This window comes from Pygocentrus nattereri, chromosome 5, assembly GCF_015220715.1.
Source record: "Pygocentrus nattereri isolate fPygNat1 chromosome 5, fPygNat1.pri, whole genome shotgun sequence".
Lineage (NCBI taxonomy): Eukaryota > Metazoa > Chordata > Actinopteri > Characiformes > Serrasalmidae > Pygocentrus > Pygocentrus nattereri.
This window is the reverse complement of record NC_051215.1, coordinates 20,106,203-20,127,792: the sequence shown is the minus strand read 5'-3', so window position 1 is coordinate 20,127,792 and position 21,590 is coordinate 20,106,203. Positions and strand designations below refer to the sequence as shown.

At 40.3% G+C, this 21,590-nt stretch overlaps 1 protein-coding gene across 3 annotated transcripts in view; it reads left to right on the top strand.

The window, feature by feature from the left end:
- Nucleotides 1–21,590, top strand: part of LOC108441705 — an 88,081-nt gene that overhangs the window by 20,402 nt on the left and 46,089 nt on the right. For all 3 annotated transcript variants that reach the window (XM_017721376.2, XM_017721378.2, XM_017721375.2), the window contains 12 exons: nucleotides 766–912; nucleotides 2,350–2,541; nucleotides 4,237–4,320; nucleotides 4,452–4,570; nucleotides 4,652–4,766; nucleotides 4,956–5,033; nucleotides 6,309–6,424; nucleotides 10,014–10,167; nucleotides 17,982–18,112; nucleotides 18,223–18,298; nucleotides 19,923–20,075; nucleotides 21,173–21,322. In XM_017721376.2, the coding sequence (XP_017576865.1) occupies nucleotides 766–912; nucleotides 2,350–2,541; nucleotides 4,237–4,320; nucleotides 4,452–4,570; nucleotides 4,652–4,766; nucleotides 4,956–5,033; nucleotides 6,309–6,424; nucleotides 10,014–10,167; nucleotides 17,982–18,112; nucleotides 18,223–18,298; nucleotides 19,923–20,075; nucleotides 21,173–21,322 (1,515 nt within the window). The remainder of the gene's footprint in view (nucleotides 1–765; nucleotides 913–2,349; nucleotides 2,542–4,236; nucleotides 4,321–4,451; nucleotides 4,571–4,651; nucleotides 4,767–4,955; nucleotides 5,034–6,308; nucleotides 6,425–10,013; nucleotides 10,168–17,981; nucleotides 18,113–18,222; nucleotides 18,299–19,922; nucleotides 20,076–21,172; nucleotides 21,323–21,590) is intronic.

Here is a 21,590-nt window from a genome sequence, read left to right as displayed (position 1 = left end):
CACATATGTTGAAAGTGTACCTCAAGGAAAACATAAAATACAAAAAAATTAATATGAGCCCCTTTCTTACTATAAATAGACAAAACTAATCTCTCTCAACATATCTCAACACATTCAGTGAATCATGTTTAATCATGTGAATCATGTTTTTCCCTTGTGTTGTCAACAGGAAGGTGATGTAACACTATGGTAAACATGCACTTTTTTGGGAAAATGTTGCAGTCATCAAATTTGAAATTAATGTATTTTTATGCCCCATGACCCTGAGGGAGAAGCGACTTAGAAAATGTGTTTGTGTGTGTATTTGTACAAAGAGCATATATATATATATATATATATATATATATATATATATATATATATATAGAATGCATTAAATATTACGTTTTGTGGACTGTTTTCAATTTAATCCAGATCAGAAATAATTTACTAATCGCTGTTTTCAGTTCTTACTTAAAATACAGTGTATTTTAAAATACCGTCCCAACGTTTTTGGAATTGGGGTTTGTAAAAACTGGACTCTAACTTGGTGAAAACAGAAGTACCAACACATACACAGAAACATACAAGCTCAGAGTTTACAGCAGTCCAGTTCTGTAACCCAGACATTATGCTCATGTTCACATTTCACTTTTGGTATCATATACAAACCCAGGATAAATAAATGATAACTGCATACCAGGAGGTGCTGATGTTTACATACCTGTGAATTTAAGGCCAGACTGTGAGCGATGGGTCCTGTCTGATTTCTGTTATCTCCTGCAGGCCGAGGCCTGGATCCAAGGGAAGCTGAAAAATCTCAGAGACAGCAGTAACATGCAGAGATGCTCCCTGGCCGATTGGGAGGAAGTATCTCAGACTCTCCAAAGAGACCTGAAGGACTTTGAGAATACATTCATTCAGCTTAACCAGGTGATGGAGGGTCTTCTTTAACCCTTTACTCTGATCTCACACAGCACTAGCGCCACATTTTGAATTTTAGATGAGTTTTAAGCAGAAGGAAAGATCCGCCGTGACCCTTCCACCAACACAACACGTCCCTCTTGTCATCTCAGGTCAGACTGAGACTAATGTATATGTGAGCTTCATCCCAGGTTTTTCAGGGGTCGTTCACCCACTCTTCAAACAAACACAGCTATAGGCTATACTATGACTATAGAGCGTCATATACCAATACAGAAGTCTTACATAAGCCAGTATGTATTTAATCTACATAACATACACCAATCAGGCATATCATCATGAACACCTCCTTGTTTCTACGCTCATTGTCCATTTTATCAGCTCCACTTACTATATAGGTGCACTTTGTAGTTCTATAGTTACAGACTGTAGCCCATCTGTTTCTCTGATACTTTGTTACCCCCTTTTACCCTGTTCTTCAGTGGTAAGGACCCCCATGGACCCTTACAGAGCGGTTACTATTTGGGTAGTGGGTCATTCTCAGCACTGCAGTAACACTGACGTTGTGGTAGTGTGTTAGTGTGTGTTGCGCTGGTGCGAGTGTATCAGACACAGCAGTGCTGCTGGAGTTTTTAAACACTGTCTATTAGACACTCCTACCATATCGGTCCACCTTGTAGATGTAAAGTCAGAGGCGATAGCTCATCTGCTGCTGCACAGTTTGTGCTGGTCATCCTCTAGTCCTTCATTGGTGGTCACAGGACGCTGTTGGCTGGATATTTTTGGTTGGTGGACGATTCTCAGTCCAGCAGCGACACTGAGGTGTTTAAAAACTCCAGCAGCACTGCTGTTGTGCTGCAGAGTGTCCAGAGTGTCCAGAGTGTCCAGACTGAGACGCATCTATAAAAAATCTGGAGTCGCATCTCAAACCACCTCCAAATGTGATTTAGATCTGATATACTAAAAATGGGATGTGGGCTGGCAGTCTAAACATGGAAATGTTCATGATCATAAGTAATATCAGGTGGAGCCAAAACAAGCCATGCAGAGCGTTTGGTCTGGTTGGTGGGAGAGCGGGTAGCCCTGAAGCAGACAAACATCTTGTTTTCCTCCAGGCTTTATATAGCTAATGTAGCCTGTTGTTATCTATAAAGCAATTTGTTTTTATTTAAAATGATCTTTGAGTATTCATGTAATATTTCAGAGCCTCTTTTGCTGTTGCAGTATTGGCATATTGTGAATAAACAGTTGTCCAGTTTGGGTCACAGCAAAATACTAATAAAAATGAAACAAATCACAGCTGGCCCATTGATTTGTTGGGATTTTTAAAATAATTCATCTTGATGCCCCTGATCTAAACTGCCATGGTTGGACTGCCTAGTGGATAATCTGAACTGCTCTAAATGAGCATCAGACTCATCTGTCTGTGTTGTGTGGTCCGTACAGATGGGGGAGCAGCTTATGTGTAAGCTAAACCCGACCTCTGACCTGGTGAAGATGCGACTGGGCCAGCTCAGGGACCAGTGGAGCGTGCTTAAACAGACCGCCGCCTCTCAAACCAAAGTGATGGGCGGAGCTCAGAGTCTGCAAGAGTTCAACAAGAAGGTGGAACAGCTGGAGATGTGGATCAAACGGAAGGTAGAGCTCCAGTGTTTCTGTACAAAAATGGTTAAATGCTGCATCATCACTGTCCAAAAAACACACAAAACAATATGATTTTTATATTTCTTCATCATTTGAACAGCAGCTGCTCTATATTGTATGAAAATGTGATGGTGAATGGATAGAAACGTTCCATAATTGACTGAAACCCCTTTACATTAACTTACATTAAAAGTTAGAACTGGTATAAAGTTACTAATTTGGAGGTATATCACAATGTTATACACGATACGCAGTCCTGCTTTTCCATTTATTTATACATTTAATTTAGGGCTGGGCGATATGACAATATTTATCATTATTGTGATAAACTATGTCACAGTTTAATATAGTATGCTTTTCTGAACATTTCCTGTATACAGTCAGGGCTTGTAGATGCTGATCAACTGCATGCTTCATTATACAGAGAGTAAAATTAGTCCTGTTTAACTGGCTTTAGTGCCAAATACTGAATAAAGATCACTGTGCTCACAGTTTTGATAATATTTTTAAAATGTAGTGCTGTTGGCTCTACAAATAAATGAAAATTAAATAAATAAATATATTTCAAATATATAAAAATAAATATTGTGATGCAGGGTGTATAATGAAAATTTCTTGAAGTATCATAATATTTTTTTGCCATATCACCCAGCTCTACTATAAATAATCATAATAAAAACTAATTAACACTGCCTAGCCAGCTAACATTAGCTAAGAATATACATTGCATTATTTATGTTATGTATCTGTCAGACAGCAGCAAGATGATAGCAAGACTTTACTGCTGATTGCAAGATACAGATTGCTTTTCCATTTATTTTGAATAATTTGTTAGAAACAATTGCACCCTAGCCAGTTAACGATAAATACACTGCATTAGTTTAGCTAGTGAACTATCTTTCTTTTTTAACATTTTTTAAGAGAAAACTCATTTGCTGTGACAAAAATTAATGCTACCCACCATTTTTTATTTTTGTCCAACTAACCTTAATCATAGTAACAGGCTGCATTTGCATATTTAGTGGCTGAATGATGGTGGGAAAATATCTAATTGCCATTTTTCTGATCAGTATAGCAATTGCAGTTTAAAAATGACTATTTTCTATTGTAATGAGGAGCAAGGAAGAGGAAGTTTTTCTTGTGAAATTCTCAATAAGTGTGATGTGTCACATGACCCTCTTCCCATTGATAAAACTAAAGTTGGATCCAAAAAGGCCATCTTCAAAATGGCCACCATGGTAACCACCCATCTTGAAAAGTTTTCCCCCTCCCACATACTAATGTGCCACAAATAGGAAGTTCATATCGCCAACCATTCCCATTTTATTTGGAGGTATCCATATAAATGACCCACCCTGTATATCACCTGTCTGTAAAGCACTTTGAGCTCCTTGAAAAGTGCTCTATAAATAAATTATTATTATAAATTATTAGACTTTAAATCAACAATGCTGCATATTTCTTATGGCGAATTTGGGGTTCTGGTGTTAGCACTCATTTCCTTTCCATCTCTGGGAGCCTCTCAGCTCCAGCCAGCAGTGTGAGGCGTTGCTTAACAGGTTCAGGCTGTTTCCCATCTTGTGTGGTAGCTGGGCTAATTTAGAACAACAGTAGCTCTGCTCAAAGAAAACAATGGCTGGACTGGAACAACGTGTGGCAGTGAAGCAAACACTTTTTATGTGTCGGCAGGAAGAGGAGCAGTCGCTGGCCAACCTCTTAGGGGAAAACATGGACAAGCTGCAGCTGACGCGGAGGATACTAGATTTGAAACAGGTGAGGCCTTTCACAACAAGGAGCATCTGAGATCTCAACCAGGGATTGCTGCAATCTTCTCTGCAGGCATTCCAGACTGCCGCGCCGAAGTTAAGCCTCACTGTGAGATTGTTTGCTCTGCTTAATCTTAGGATGAGCAGCTGTACAGAAACCTTCATGAGGAGATCAACCATCTGGCCCTCAAACTGGAGAAGCACGCGAAGGGCGAGGGCAAGAGCATCTCCACCAGGAGGAAACACATCAATAAAATGTGAGTCGACGGTAGCTCCCACAGACTCAGGCTTCAGTTCACTGATGTGGACCAATGCATTTTTGTGTTTTGGGGTTCTAGGTGGCTGAAAGTTCAGTCTTACTTGAAAGACTGTCAGGAAAATCTACAGCTGGCTTTGGAAGTCTCCTCCTTCTACCAGCAGGCTGACAACATCATCTGTTCCATCAACAATATGGTAATAATCCTCGAGTCATTGCTGGTGTCAATGCTATTGTTATTGTTCAGCCTCAGGGGAACAATAGAAGGACTATTATGTTCAATGTGACTTTTGATATTGATGACTACTGCATGACTTTTCATATGACATACATGAAGTAATGAAATTGACTGATGATCTGGTCATATTTTCTTATATCATGTCTAGAGAAAAGGCCTCTCTGTAACAGACAGAGCTGGAGAAAGTGGAGACAGAGAGATTCGTGATATTGCCAGTCAAATTATGGTCTGTACTCATTTCACAGTAAAATATCTCACTTTTTACATTAATACTTTTTGCAAGATACTGTGAATAAAAGTGTAATTATATGAAAGAATATGACAGAGTTTCTCAAATAAATTAAGCCAATCATAGAGCACCTTTTACTAAAAACCTCTCCTAATTACTGAATTGTATCTTGGGGGTCCCCGGAGAAGCTTTCAGAATTAAAGAAAATGCTGTAACGCTGAGCAGGAAACTTTTAAATCCAACTTTTTCCCATTTCCTAAACTGAAGGTGCAAAAGAGAATGCTAGATTGTTATAATATATCCGACTATGTTTACTTTTGATGCTTGAAGTACATTTAAAAGTGAGCACTTCTGTACCCATATGGAAAAATTATATTCCAAATGTATTTATTACAATTTTTTTTGCAGTGTATAAAAATGGCCAGAAGATGTATTTGTTAAATATATGTTTAAAAGGCATTTATTTGTTGACATTTTTTTTTCAATTTTATGTAGTTTTAATAAAGATATACAGATATATTACAGATATAACCTAATATACATAAACATTTATGTACATTTATTTCTGTATGGTACATTTCTATGTGTAATAATTCCCCATATATTTTAAAATATATTTGTTTAATTTGGCAGAATATTCTGAAATAGATTTTATTGCTCTAATGTAATTCAGCATCGACTGCAATGTATTTAAAATGTCTTTCCATTATATAAAAATATATGTCCATATTTTTTCCAAATGGGTACTTTTGTACTTCAAAATATAAACAGAGCCCTTCCTTTTACTTGAGTAATATATTACAGAGAATATCTCTGCTTTCAGTGAAGCGCTGCATTTGTGTACTTTGTCCACCACTGTTACACATTCTATAACATAAGAATAACTAGCCTCTGTTGTCCATGTAGTTACTGAGTATTAAACATCAGGCTGCAGTAAGTCTGGATTCTTCTATTCAAGTTTGTATATACTATATGGTGCTGTATAGAACCATATACAACACATTCTCCATCAGTCTGAAGAACCATTTCACCAAGCAAAGAACCAGTTAAGCAAAAGGGTTCTTTGAGTGTTCATGGTTCTGTGTAGTTTCCTAAAGAGCACTAATGGCAATGATATGGGTCCAAGACAAACATAGACAGCATGCTTAGAAAGGCCTCAGTTTACAAAAGATGAGGGGTTTAAATGGAAACATCTACCAAATTTCATGTGCACTGGGACTTTTAGAGGTGAAGCACATTGCTTTGACACAGATCTCTGTTTTCTGCTTGCAGGTTCTGGATGTAACAGTATCCCAGCTTTCTAACCTGCACCCTGCTCTGGCTGCTAGAATCTCCCAGAAGCAGACTGATGTGAAGGACAGCTGGCTCCTGCTTCAGAGTGCTATCAGGTGACTCACGCTAACTACCTCAGGCACCTACGATGTCCCTGCTGGGACTCGAGTCACTTCCTCCCTTAATGGGAGCACTGCAGGACATGGAAACCCTTTTCCATGATTCTGTTTTTGTTGCGTTTGTAGAGAACCATGAGGAACCACAGCCAAGGAGAGCACTTGCAAATGATAATTAAATGTGTATGAAAAATGTGTGTTTATTTTCTTAATGTCAGAAAATCGCTGATCTGAATTTTCCTCCCTTGATCAGGCCAGTGCTTTCTTCAGATTTTAACAGAGCGGGTATACGAGGCCACTAAAGCTCTCTGAAGAGGAAAGCGTGGATAGTAAATTTACTTGGAAGCTTCCCTTTAGTGCTACTTTGTTTGTTTATTGGTTGTTGTTTTTCCCTTAGGTCAATCTCTGGGTTTAGATTGCCGTCACATGGCCTTCTTTTTATTGATTTAATTGTGTTTTGAAGTTTAATAGTCCATATTTCCCTCCCAGATACCTAGAAGAGCTCCACTTTTCCTTCATAACTGCTTTCTATTAGCAATAATTACACTGCTTATTGTGAGTTGGTTTCTATTGCCTCAAAGCTTTGTTATTCAAAATGTTCACCCACTATTACAGCAAATTGTTTCTTAAATGAAACATATAGAAGAACATCCTTAAATTAGCTCATGGTACCCTCTTAAAACATTCCTCAGATTGATGAAGAATGAATTATAACTGGTTCTATACAGCACCTTTTTGGGATTGGTTCTATATAGCATCAAAAAGGGCTCTTTTATTTAAGTTTGTTTATAATTTTTGGTGCAATATAGAACCATATACAACATTCTACATCAGTCTAAAGAGCAATTTTATTATGCAAACAACCATGCAAATGGTTCTTTGAGTGTTAATGGTTCTATATGGAACCCTTGAAGTACCATCTTTTTTTGAGCATGCTTTTTATAAGGGTTGTTTAGTGAAGACAATGGGCCCTCTGACATAGACTTTTTCTTAGGACCTTTCTCAATTACATATTTACGAACAAACTTACAAAGATATTGGTGAATGAGACCCAATGGTCCTGTATAGAAACACTCAAAGAACCATTTCCATGCTTAAAGGTTCTTTGCTTGGTGAAATGGTTCTTCAGATTGATGGAGAATGTGTTGTATATGGTCCTATATAGAACCTTTTTCAAAAAGGATTCTATACATGACCAAAAAGCATTCAAGCTTGTAATAAACAGAATGGTTCTTTGAGGGTTCGTGGTTCTTCACAGCTTACTAAAGAACACTTACAGTACAAGTAGCAATGATGGGGGTCCAATTATGAAGCTGGTAGAACAGAAATGATGGACAGCATGTTTAGAGCGGCATTAATAAATAATAGATCTGGGATGTGGAGTCTAAAATTGAAACGTCTACTAAATTTCACACACATTCACTTTTTGTCCTTATGGTATGGCAAGCAACAGATTTTTAACAATGAAATCAAAATTCCTTTCTCATGATTTGTATTGTTGAACTCAATAAACTCAATAGCTCCACAGTAATTGATCCTGTATTTTACTCACAGAGTTCACCAGGATTTCATGTAAAAATCCCTAAAATCTTTTCAGACAGGGTATTGGTTTCTGAACTTGTGACCTTTTTCACTGGGTTTTCAAAAGCACAGCTCTTTGCTGGATACACGGCACACAGCTCTGTTTGCTCTCTTTTGTAAACCGATAAGACAAAAGTGGTTTTGAATTTTCAGAGCGTTATGAGAAGTGAAGCTGAATGTAACTGAACATTTTTGCTGTTTACTTCAGTGAGCTGCATGATGGTGATGAAGGTGTAAACTGTCCAGATTGCTGCTGTCAGTGTCGTACCTCCTTAGCGCTGTTATTACATTCCTTGTTAGATTTATTTAGGGAAGGAAGTTGACTTGTCTCTGAAAAATGTAACTGTGAACACGTTTTTGATTAGTTGTGATGACATTTATACTGTGTATGGAGTTCAGTTATAATCCAGACAGCTCACGCTCTGTCCAAACAGTCTCAAACCCACCGGATGAGATTTGAACTTTTGCATATTCGGGGGACTCAGGATTGTGTAACTGAGCTTCATCTGGTTCTTCTCATCCTCTGAGATGGCGAGAGCTCCCAACATTCTGTTTTTCCCCCCAGCATGTTGGAGAGACTCTTTCTGGTCTCTTGCTATTTCTGTGTAGTCCTTCTGATGAACGTATCATATTTTATCTCAGCCTATCTTTTTCTGGCACTTCAGACTTCAAACTAAGATGTGCTGTCGCGTTTGCTGGTTTAAAGGGCCCATGTCCTGCATTTTTCTTAATTTATTTTTCCCCTGAGATCGTTTTCATGATGTTTGTCATGATCCACTGTTACATGACAGTTTTTTAATAATAATATATAAATATAAATAAATATAAATGTAATATAAATAATCTGTACATAAGTTCAGATGTCACCTAGATAGAAAGTAAGTATTTACCACTACCCTGTTGTTGGGAAGCAGCACAAAATTAATGTACACTGAACACATACAGACTGTCTACACACTTCTGTTAGAATTCTGTCTTTATATAAAAATGCAGCTTTTTTTTTTTATTCTTATCATTTGAGCACTTTATCAATATTTTCACCAGTGTGAAGTTTACATCTCCTCTTACACAGTGGTGCAATAATACTATAATTGAGAACAATGTGCAATATTTCTTATATATATATTTTATATATCTTTATGTTAGATTTATGTAATGGAGTTACGTATTAATGGAGTTTGGACATTGAAACGCGGTCTCTTTCAGCTGTGCACTGTTGTTTATTCTGAATGACAAAGTTGACTTTGACTTCGACTTTGAATGACCAAAGATGTAAAGATGTACAAGAAAGATGTACAAATCGTCAAATCAACTTTTTTGGCATCAAAATGCGCGTGTATTTTTTAAAAAACAACATGTTTCAACATTTAATATGTTGCATTTATACTACTGTCAATTAAATTTAAGGTTTAAAGGATTTGCACATCACTGCGTTCTGATTTTATTCACACTTCTCCACAGCATGCCAACATTTTTGTGAGCAGGGTTGTAAACTCAGTCTTATGCTTTGTTAAATCAAAACAGGCTGAACAAAGTAGTGTCAATATATTGAGCTTAGTATCTGCTTAATACCCACACCTCCCACTGAGCAGGTGTGTCAGGGAAGCCAATGGAAACCACATAGAAAGCACAAAAAGGACCAAAAGCATGATGAAAACATCAAATGCTGTTTGCTATATTTTGCTTACAGCTCTAATTATACCTCCCTGGACATGAAGATAACATCCACAGTTCAGCTCAGTGTGACTTTATACACAAATCTACACGCAAACAGTCCTGTAGTCGGTTCATTCAGACTGTTTTGGAAACAGTGAGCTCTCTCTGCTACTCTGCTTGTATTTGTGAGCTATTTATATATAAACCAGTGTAACTCTGTAGCTGTTTAAACTCTATGTGAACAAAACCAGCAGAAAACATCTCAGACATTAGTGGTCAGTGATGTGACTGCTGTCCTGTTGACTCTGGCCATGCTGGCAGTTTTATTTGACCCCTGCATGTTCCGTTTTAGGAATGAGAAGACTGTTCAGTTGCACTCAGCCACCAGGGAAGATGCTGACCTCCCGACCTCTAATGGAGAGCCGCTCAGATGCGTGGGAACTGACCCGTGCAGAATCATGGGAAAGGAGGTGAAGGAAGAGCAAAACCGATTGAAAGAGATTATGGTTAGTAAACCTGCTCTACTCTAGCACGCTTTCTGCTTTTTCAAAGAAGAATTCCATCCATATTTCAAAATTTCTGCATAGTCTAATAACTGAGATGTAAACAAAGTTATAAAGGTCTTCTCAAAACGGTCATAATACAGTGTCTCAGTCATCAGGCAGTGAATTCATAACCATTTCATGTGGGAACTTTTACCACCACTGTGAACAGTTCTGACTGATTTAATTATGCAAAGTTGAAAAATTGGTGGAATTCCTCTTCAGTGTTTCCTCTGCCGATTTCTTCCACAGCCTTGTCCTTTATGTGAAGCATTCTGACATTGTGCACACAAAGTAGTAGATAATTTCTCAAATATACTCTTTTGTGTTTTATGATTTTCGCCGAGCTCCCCTTGTGACATTTGTGTGGTTTTATGCAGTAAAAAAAACTCTTTATCCTTCAGGCCTCATCCACAAGTATCTGTATATCTAAAAAAATAACTCTAAACTGCTCACATGAGCATGCCAGCTCAGTAGTTTTCGCCCATAAAATTTGGTTTCAGGTTCCTCAAGAAGCAGACAGAGTGACTGTGTCATGTAGTAAACAGTGTTGGCAATGACTTGCAGGTCATCAGACCTCTGTAATTCAAGTCTCATTTCTGCAAGAAAATAAAAGCTTGAAGTGAAAGGAAGCATTCTGCATGCTGTACTGTGGCTTCTTTAAGTTGCCATGGCCAAATGACCATCTCTGAAACGTCCACACAGTTCTGACCAGGCAGAGATGCTGAAAGCTTTTCACTCTTTTTTAGAGTTAGTATTTTATACAGTACTGTGCAAAAGTTTTAGGCATCTAAGCAAATTTTTTAACAGTTTACCTCAGCAGTGAGTTTATCACAATATACATTAGAATAAAGTCACATTCATAATTAAAATCAACATAAAAACAATAAAAAGTAACAAGAATTTCTTGGGTCCATATTTTTCCTTGACACCTTCACAGAGACTTGTTAATATCATCACTTACATCATGAGCAAAATTTAATGAAGCAATGATTGGTCAAACCAGGAGTTGCTTTTTAACTACATATAATTCTGTTCATTATTGATCAATCATTACTGATTAATATTCTATAAATTTTGTTTATTCAAATATGAAAACTTTTCTCAGCAAATAAACACATACTACACAAATAAATTGATTTTGAAAATGTGTCTTGGGTGCTTCATATCTCTAAACTTTGAAGGAGAAGATAAAAACATACTTTTAATTTAGGTCAGTGGAATCAGACTTTTATCCAAGTCTTTTGGTAGATTCATCATGAAATTTACACACAATGTAAAGAATAACAGGCATTTTCACATTATGTCAAAAACTGAAAAACGTCAAAAATGAAGAAATGAAGTTTTGTACATATAACTCTGTTCTGATTGGCTGCCCTGTATTGGGCATCATTCAAAAACACTCCTCTTACGTAAAAGTGTTGATTTCTGTGACTTCACAAAAACCCTGAATTCAAAAAAGGCTGTTTTACAGTAGGTTTGATTCCGCATATTAACTGCACTGTATGTTTTGAAACTTTGACAGTGTTTACATACTACATCACTCTCTTTTATTGGAAAAGAGCAGAATTTTGTTTTCCATGATATGGTACCTTTAAGAAAAAGCACTAGAAATCATGACCCTGGCCACGCTGCTTTGTGCCACTGTGTGATGCTGTCTAATTCAGCCTGATTCACCAGAGAAGACAGCAGAACAAGGCGCTGCTCTCTTCCACCTCAGCACGTCTGAGTGGAGATGCAGACCGGTTGTTTAGTCCTTTCATTTCTTGACATCCCCTCTGTGTAATGTAGAGCCCATACGACACATTCAGGAAGAGCTGTGTGAAGTGTTATTTACTCTGGCTCTGGAGATCCAGATGTTTGCATTAGGAATGGCATGATTCGCTTTGCCAGAACAAGCTGTGTTTCTCTCTAAACTCCCGTATCTAATGGTTTTCATATCCTCTCACATTAAGACTAAAACAACATCTACAGACTCCAGCCTCAAAGGACTGAGCAGAAACCCGGAGGATTAATACAATGTTAATATAAACTGAGTTACGGGACATTGGTGGGCATAAACTGGTTCAGAGTATGGCTCATATGTTTTCTTCATTGGGACTCAAAGGCGGATTTATCTCCAATATTACACTGTGTTATTGAGTGCTTGCTGTACCAGATGAACATAAAATGATATTGCCATAAATATAGAATAAGAGAAGTGTTGGAGGACTCTAGACTAGCTCTGACCAGGTGGTTCAGATTGTCTTGTCAGCATTTTTAGGCCTCTGGGCTTTCAGTGAACATACTTCATAGACTTTGCAGCCACTGGCTTCTTCTGAAGTTTGGACTTTTCACCAACTGTGAAAACAGCAGAGGCTCAGGTGCTCCTTTGACCATTTACACATTGCTGGCTTAAAGAGGAATTCCAATATCTTTTCAAAATTCCTGCATATTGAAGTGGTTAAGATGTAATCAGAGCAGTTTGGTGTAAAACGCTTTGTTCTAGATAAACTTACAGAGTCAGAACTGTTCACAGTGGTGGTGATAGGAGCCAGACGTCCACCTCTAAAAGCTCCCTCACAGAAAGTTCCTACATGAAAAGGTTATGGATTCACTGACTGATGACTGAGACACTGTTTTATGATAGTTTAGTGAGCTTAAACTCCATTCATGGTGGAGGGATACATTCAGGGTGCTGTGCGGTAAAATAGTCCCCAATGAAAACTTATTATTCCAGATTTTCCACCATCAACATTCCATATAAACTCTGAAGACTTGTGCAGGTTCACTGGTGGTTCTGGATGGTAAAATAAAATGTCTATATCTGTGTTGTAGTTATGACGTCCCCTGGTTCCAATCACCACCACTGTAAAGACATCTGAACCATTTCACACCAGACCCCTCTGAATCTCTCTGATTACATCTTTCTCACTGAATTATATAGAAATTCTGAACAGTTGGAGGAATTTCCCTAGAACAGAGTTGGAGACCTACTAGTTGCTCTTTGTGGTGTTTTAACTGAGGAACTGGACTTAGTTAAATGTGCATATAAGCCTTTGTAACTTGGTAGGATTGCTTTGTAAGTACACTTATCAACTCCCATAATGCCTCACAAGGCTGTAATACTGTACATAATACTTTGATTATTTTGTGGGGCAGTCGTGGGCTAGAGGTCAGGGAACCAGCCGCTTCAATCCCCTGAGCCGACAGTATGTGACTTAAGTGACCTTGAATAAGAAACCTAGCCCCCAACTGCTCCTCTGCGCTGTGGATAGGGCTGCCCACCGCACCGGGCAAGTGTGCTAACTGCCCCCTAGTGTGTGTTCACTAGTGTGTATGTTTTGTTTCACTGATGGGTTACGTGCAGAGGTGGGATTAATAAGGGTCACTTGAATTAATTAATTATGGGGGCGGGAGGTTGAGGAACCAGCCCTGTGACTGTAAAGAGTCCCATGAGATGACAGGACATGACTGAAGTGCCCTTGAGCAAAGCTAACACTGCTGCATACGGCTGCCCACTGCTCCGGGCAGGCGTACTGAATTGTGCATGTATGTTGTTGTTTGACTGCACAGATGGGTTAACTGCGGAGGTGTTATTCCTCTGTGTGCAAAACACAGTTGGTTCTGAATTCTGTTCTATTCTATGCTAATAGCTTGTGAATATAAGCTTTATAGGACGTGTTTCCTGGACTCTTTAAAGTCTTTTCTATACTGTGTCTATGAATTGTGGCCTCTATCATGGTGGCACAAGTGCGAGGGTCCTGTATTTGTGGGTAATGGCTACCAGATGCAGTAGCCGCTTGCTCCATATGGGCATGTTGATAGTTCTTGGCTGACATCACCATTTTGCATGAGTGCCTTTGGGAAAACAGAGGGAAAATGGAAGAAATGGAGAGATAGGGAAGGAAGGCGAGTGCATAGGCTGGTGGAGAGAAAACATTAACTCTGTTTGGACTGCTTGGAAAAGAGTCTATTTTTGACTGCGATGATGTAATTCTTTACTCTTTGTTTAGATAAACATCTCGAGTCATTACGTACCGAGTGAAAAGAGCGAGAATGGATGGAAACAAGTGTCTGTGAGAGCACGTCGGTAATGGTTATCAGAGTGATGATTACGCTGCTGCTGCTGAATAACGCAGTACCGTGCCTCTGTGTTATTAAGAATGGGTGAGCTGCTCATTGACTGGCATGTTTATAAATGTTACTAGGCCGTATAAATGTACCGCCGTCTTTACAGCACTTTCTCATGCGATTCTTTCTCATCTCTCACCCTCTGAGTCGCTTCTGCTGAGCTCATGATAAGCCAGTGCTCAGCCTCACATGCCAGCATAAAACGGAGCCATTAATGCGTGCAGCCAGCTGGGAGAACTCTAATGTTCTGATGCCCAGATTTTGCACTGGGGGAAAGGCTCACAGGACTCACAGCTAGAGCTGCAACACATACTCCATAATGTTCAGTTAATTAGGTAATTAAATTAATAAAGACGGTAATTAAAATGTTTGAAAACGGAAATTTATATAACCAGCACTCTGACCACTTTTATGAGTGCACGCATATCCATAGAGAATCAGTAGGCTAAATTCTAGCTTTCACTGGACTGAGGTCTTAACAGGCTTAATTATTAATGCCTGCACCTGTTACACCCACCAACCAGGTTCAGCTGAGAAACTAGACATAAACCCCGTTCGAGCTGGATTAGTATCATATCCGGCCGTTTTGTAATTTGTTTGATTACCAGCCAGATCTGTAGTATTAATCCAGTACAAATCTGCCATGTCCATAATTTTTACTGTCTGTTCAGTAATAATTCTGGTGTGAATTTCCTCCTATAATTCGCCAAACTTGGAGCTCCTCAGTAATAGAAGTCCTGCTTCAATCGCTGTCTCAATAGGTTAGAAACAACCAGCCAATGGAACAATGGGCAAAGCTGAAGTTGGCTTGCTGAGCTGCCTGTCACAGTTGGCCCCTCCCAGTCTCCTCATGTGCTTTTGTTTACCGTTTAGTCCTGTCATGTGCTTTTGTTTTGATTTCTCAGTCCGGCCCCCTTGTTTTGTGACTCCTCCCCTGATTGTTCCCACCTGTTTTCCACCTGCGTCCAGTTGTCCCTCATTATCCCTGTTTGTATTTAAGCCCTGTGTTTTCCTGAGTTTCATGTTGGTCTTTGTTTGTTGGATGTACTGTTCGAAGTGTATGTATTGTTTGAAGAGTTTTGTTTATTTCTGGTCTGTTTGGAGTTCTGTGCTCATTTTGTCATGTCTGTCCCTCCTGCTCTCCATATTGGCTATTTGAACCTGGACCATTATGACCACGACCCTGAATTTGCCCTTAATAAAAGTCGCTTATGCGTCCGCCTCCTCACTCCCCAGCGTTACACCGCCACAATGTATCTGCTGCACCATTTAATGTGGAACCAGGAAAATTCAAACAAGAAGCTGGCGCACTTCAGGTGAAGACTAGAACCAGCCACCCTGCCTTCCTAACACTCATTCACTCACATAGTAGAGCCGAGAGTGGAAAATGGGCATGGAGCTCCTGACCTACAGAGCTAATTCATGCTGTGAGTGAAAGAGAGGGGAAACAGAGAGAGAGAGATAAATGGCTGTGGTGCCTGTGGGTTGTGGTTACACAGTAAACGTCCACTTGTCCGGGCCATTAAGACAGCAGTCTCTCTTAATAAGCCCGTGTTAATGCTGACATGCTAAGGAAAACACAATTTCTTAGTTGATTTGTGTCGGTGCCTTTAGCCTTCGGTCCATTTTGCCAAACCTTCACAAATAAACCCGGTTCAGGTCCGGACTCAGGGGCAAGTCTGTTTCTCAGCGCTAATAGCAAGTGTCATATGAATGGCTCTGTCTCTTTTCCAGCATTGTGTTCAGGCTCTAATACTGACGAAAACAGTGCTAGGGCCTGCTCTGCCCAAACACTGGACTCAGGGTGAAATATACGGCGGGTTTGGAGAGTAATTGCTTTCCTGTGTTGACTTTCTCCTGCGGTGTTGGCTTCACTCTATCTGAAAGTCAAGCTGCTGAACTTCCACCCACTTTGGCCTACATCACTATGGAAATGTCACGTATTAGTGTAGCCAGCCACTGTGGCAAATGATGGAGGGCCACCATGATTTCATACTGACCGGCACGTAACATGTTCCATTAAAGTCCCATTACAGAGACGACCCAAAAATCCATTAGTAAATCAGAACAGGCCTGTCAAGACCATCAGATTGTAGCTGATGAACATATGAATAACTGCAGCTCACAAAATAATTGTCTTCTTTGTTCATTTATGAAGCTATTACAGAACAAATTTAAAGTGGACAAACTGACTAGCTGTCAATTTCTGATACTTACTGGCTCCAAATGGACAAACATTAAATAAACAAACGTCTCTCAGCGCTGCTCTCTAAAGGCGTCATTAACGACCATCAAATAAACAAACGTCGCTCAGCGCCGCCCTCTAAAGGTGTCATTAATGACCATCAAATAAACAAACGTCACTCAGCTCCACCCTCTAAAGGTGTCATTAACAACCATCAAATAAACAAATGTCGCTCAGCGCCGCCCTCTAAATAGTCCAACAGTTTAAGAACAACATTTCTCAACGTGCAATTGCAAGGAATTTAGGGATTTCATCCACAGTCCATAATATCATCAAAAGATTCAGAGAATCTGGAGAAATCTCTGCAAGTAAGCGGCAAGGCAAAAAAACATTTTTGAATGCCAGTGACCTTTGATCCCTCAAGCAGCACTGCAGTAAAAACCTTCATTCTGTAATGGATATTACCACATGGGCTCAGGAACACTTCAGAAAACCATTGTCAGTGAACACAGTTCGTCGCTCCATCTACAAGTGTAAGTTAAAACTCTACAATGCAAAGCGAAAGCCAGATATCAACAACACCCAGAAATGCTGCCGGCTTCTCTGGGCCTGAGCCCAGAAAGTGGAAAAGTGTCCTGTGGTCTGACGAGTCCACATTTCAAATTGTTTTTGGAAATCATGGACGTCGTGTCCTCCGGGCCAAAGAGGAAAAGGACTGTCCGGATTGTTATCAGTGCAAAGTTCAAAAGCCAGCATCTCTGAGGGTCTGGGGGTGTGTTAGTGTCCATGGTATGGGTAACTTGCACATCTGTGAAGGCACCATTAACACTGAAAGGTACATACAGGTTTTGGAGCAAGATATGTTGCCATCCAAGCAATGTGCCATCAGGGACCTCCCTGCTTATTTCAGCAACACAATGCCAAGCCACATTCTGCACATGTTACAATAGCATGGCTTCGTAGTAAAAGAGTGTGGGTACTAGACTGGCCTGCCTGCAGTCCAGACCTGTCTCCCATTGAAAATGTGTGTTGCATTATGAAGCGCAAAATATGACAATGGAGACCCCAGACTGTTGAGCAACTAAAGTTGTACATCAAGCAAGAATGGGAAAGAATTCCACCTACAAAGCTTCAACAATTAGTGTCCTCAGTTCACAAACGCTTGTTGAGTGTTGTTAAAAGGAAAGGTGATGTAACACAGTGGTAAACATGCCCCTGTCCCAACTCCTTTGGAACGTGTTGCAGGCATCAAATTCAAAATGATTGAATATTTGCAACAAACCATAAAGTTTATCTGTTTGAACATTAAATATCTTCTTTGTCTTTGTAGTGTATTCAATTGAATTTAGGTTGAAAAGGATTTGCAAATCATCGTATTCTGTTTTTATTTATGTTTTACACAATGTCCCAACTTCATTGGAATTGGGGTTGTAATTGTCACAGCCATAAATGAGTAAGGAGATTTTATTCTCCTCTACAGGGTGGTCAACACTCTGACAATGGCAGGAAGTCCCCAGACAGCCAGCAGGAACCTCAGCCAAACCCGGCGGAGAGCCTGGGGTACGGGTGTGCCAGCGAGGCCAGCTCCAGGTTCCAGACACAGGGTAAAAGGTGACGTGTCGCTCAGCTGAGCTCCCCCCCAATTTCCTGAACAAACGTGTTTCTGAAAGCGACAATTAGCGAAACCTGCTGAAAGGAAGTGCTGTGTTTTTGCTTTGCAGTGAATCTCTGCCGAAGTCCAGCAGCCACCCACAGCTCCATGTGCAGCTCCAGAAATTCACTGTGTCTGCAGACAAGGTGCCCATTTATGACTCCATCATTACACAACTCTTACACAACCAGTAACACTTAAAAAACCTCAGCAAGCTCTCATCTGTCCAGTCCAGCCAGAGGAAAATCCCACTGAGATCTTCCAAATAGGTGTAGCCTCCTCCCATCTGTTTAGCTCACTTCATCCAAATAGATCCAGGAGGTTCCACCAAGTTAAGGTCATGGAAGTGAAGAGAAGACAGCATGTCTCACTGGCTGACTGAAGGCCTATTTAGGCCTGTAAATTAATGAATTAAACAGATTTTTCTGATTAAATTCAGATTTAACTGAGATGTAAACAGAGCAGTTCAGAGTGGTTTGGTGTGAAACGTTCTAGATAAACTTACAGAGTCAAAGCTGTTCCTAGTGGTGGTGATAGGAACCAGACATCCCCCTCTAAAAGCTCCCTCACAGAAAGTTCCTACATGAAATTCTTATGAGTACACTGCCTGATGACTGAGACGCTGTTTTATGATAGTTTAGAGAACTTAAACTCCATTCATGGTGGAGGGGTACATGCAAGTGTGAGGCAAAATAGTCCTCAAAGAAAACATGTTGTTTTAAATTACTATTTTACCTTCATCAAAAATTCAGAAGAGTGAAATAGGGCTGAAAGATTAATAATTTGATATCAAAATAGCAATTGAGGAAAGTGCAAATTTTAAATCGATTTTTAAATAATTTTTTAAATTAAATCCTGCATTGGTCTGAAGTTTTAAATTTAACCTAATAACAGAGCTTGTGAACTGCCTGTCGAGTTAGACCATTCAGAGACAACCAAACCTCCATGTGTTGTGACATCACAGCCACAACTTACTGGCAGTCTTAGACTCTACTTTCAGAGTCAAGCTTCAAGCCAGAAAAAGTGAATTTTCTGAACTTCATGGTCCAAAAAACCCTTATGGTTTTAGGTAATAATCATAATAAAATAGCAGTTGCAATATTAGTCAGAACTATCGCAATTCAATATTATTCAGTCCATTATTCGTTCAGTCCTAACATGTAGGTTCACCTCAAATGTTGTTTAAGCTCTGCAGCTAAAATTCAGCCTGATTTGTAAAGAAACAGCATAAATAATCAATTTGGCTACGATTAAAAATTTTACGTAGTGTCACATTCTCAAAAGACAGCGTTTATATGTGTGGTCAATTTCAAAACTTGACGTATTTTTTTCACCCTAAAAATGATCTTGATTTGAAGAGGCTTTGAGATCTCCATCATGTTTGTGTACATGTGTATGTTTAATATGACAAACATACACCACTTTTGGTCTCTGCTGTAGCTGCTGACTTCCAGGAACTGTCCTCACCCTGAGAGTCCATGCCAACTGTTAACACATCTGACTGGAGGAGCCAGCAATTCAGGGACTGGAGAGACCGAGAGAGTCTCTCTTCCCAGCCCCCCCCCCTCCTCTCTCTCTCTCTTTCTCTCTCTGTCTTTCGCTCTCTCTGTCTCTCTCACTCCCCCCTCTCTTTCTCTCTCTCTTCCTCTCTCTCTCTCTCTCAATATCTCTCTCTTCCATCCCTCTCTCTCTCTCTGCTACACAAGCCTTGTGTTCCCACTTCCATGTGGAATCTCACACCTCATCTCATTCTTCTTCTTCATCCCCTAGACTCTCTCCTGGCTCAAAGACAGCGTCACCATGGCAACAAATGTGTGCAGTGTTGTAGGAGGGCCAGGCAGCTACGAGATAGCCAAGAGGTACCAAGCGTCTCTGGAACAGGACATCCTGTCCAACAAAGCCCGCATAGAGCTGGTCAAGAAGGTGAGGTCACAAACCTGCTGTGAAACCACCAAGACCAAGTGTTATTTAAATGGAAACTTTAGCTTTTTAAGAATCTGCTAAACAATGACCGGTGGAGAGTCAAGTTTCTGAGGTCGAGTCTCCAGTCTCTGAGATGTGAATCTGTGTCGCCATGAGTGTCATTGTGAGTCCAAGTCGAGTCTCTGAGGTGTGAGTCTGAGTCGAGTCTTGAGTCTCTGAGATGTAAATCTGAGTCAAGTCTCGATGTGAGTCCGAGTTCGTCAAGTCTTAAGTGTTAGAGTTGAGTCCCTGAGGTGTAAGTCTGAGTCTTGAGTCTCTGAGGTGTGAGTCTGAGTGGAGTCTCTGAGGTGTGAGTCTGAGTGGAGTCTCTGAGGTGTGAGTCTGAGTGGAGTCTCGGAGGTGTGAGCCTGAGTGGAGTCTTTGAGATGTAAGTTTGAGTCAAGTCTCGGTGTGAAACCAAGTTCAAGTCTTGTCTCTGAGGTGTGAGTCAGAGTCGAGTCTCTGAGGTGTGAATCTGAGTCGAGTCTCTGAGGTGTGAGTCTGAGTCGAGTCTCTGAGGTGTAAGTCTGAGTGGAGTCTTTGAGATGTAAATCTGAGTCAAGTCTCAAGTCTCGGTGTGAGACCAAATTCAACTTGAGTCTCTGAGGTATGACTCCAAGATGACTCTCTGAGGTATGAGTCTGAGTTGAGTCTTGATTCTGTGAGGCATTAGTCTACGTTGAGTCTTGAGTCCTTGAGGTGAGTCTGAGTCAAGTCTCTGGGGTGTGAGTCTGTGTTGAGTCTCTGAGGTGTGAGTCTGTGTCAAGTCTAGAGTCTCTGAGATAGTCCAAGTCTTGACTGTCTGATATGTGAGTCCAAGTTGAGTCTTGAGTCTCTGGGGTGTGTATCCAAGTCTCAAGACTCTAAGGTCGAACCTTCTGAAGGACCAAACTGAGGCACTCCGTGCAGTAACTAGGTAGCTAGGTACTTGCTGTCCAAACTATTTGTGAGTCATAAGTGCAAGTCTGAGTCACTGATTTGAGTCCAAGTCTCTGTCCCGCTCTTCTTGCTCAGTCACATTCACAGGTTCTAAGCCAGTGTTTGTTGTTTAACCCCAGGAGGGCCACAGCCTGGTCCGAGCTCAGCATCCTGGCAGTGCCAAAATCCAGGAGTTCCTCAGCCAACTGGAGGTTCTGTGGGAGGAGCTCAAAAGACGCCACCAGAAGAACGCGGTGGTCCTGCAGGCCTCGGAGGAACTCAACTACAGGGTAGGTTTGTGGACCGGAGAAGGCATGAACAGATAATTGATGCAAACTCCTCAGAATTGACCGATTTGATGGAGATGTCATTCATATGAGTTGTATGGATGTGGAGTTTTTATTTTGGGAAGCAGAGAATTGTGGGAGCTCTCCCTCATTTTTCCACCCACCTACAGATACAGCATTTTATTTATATTGACTAGTTAGAACTAAAAACATTACTAACAAGTAAAAAGAGCCCCCTTTAATGTCCTCACCAAGAACCGTGTATGACTAT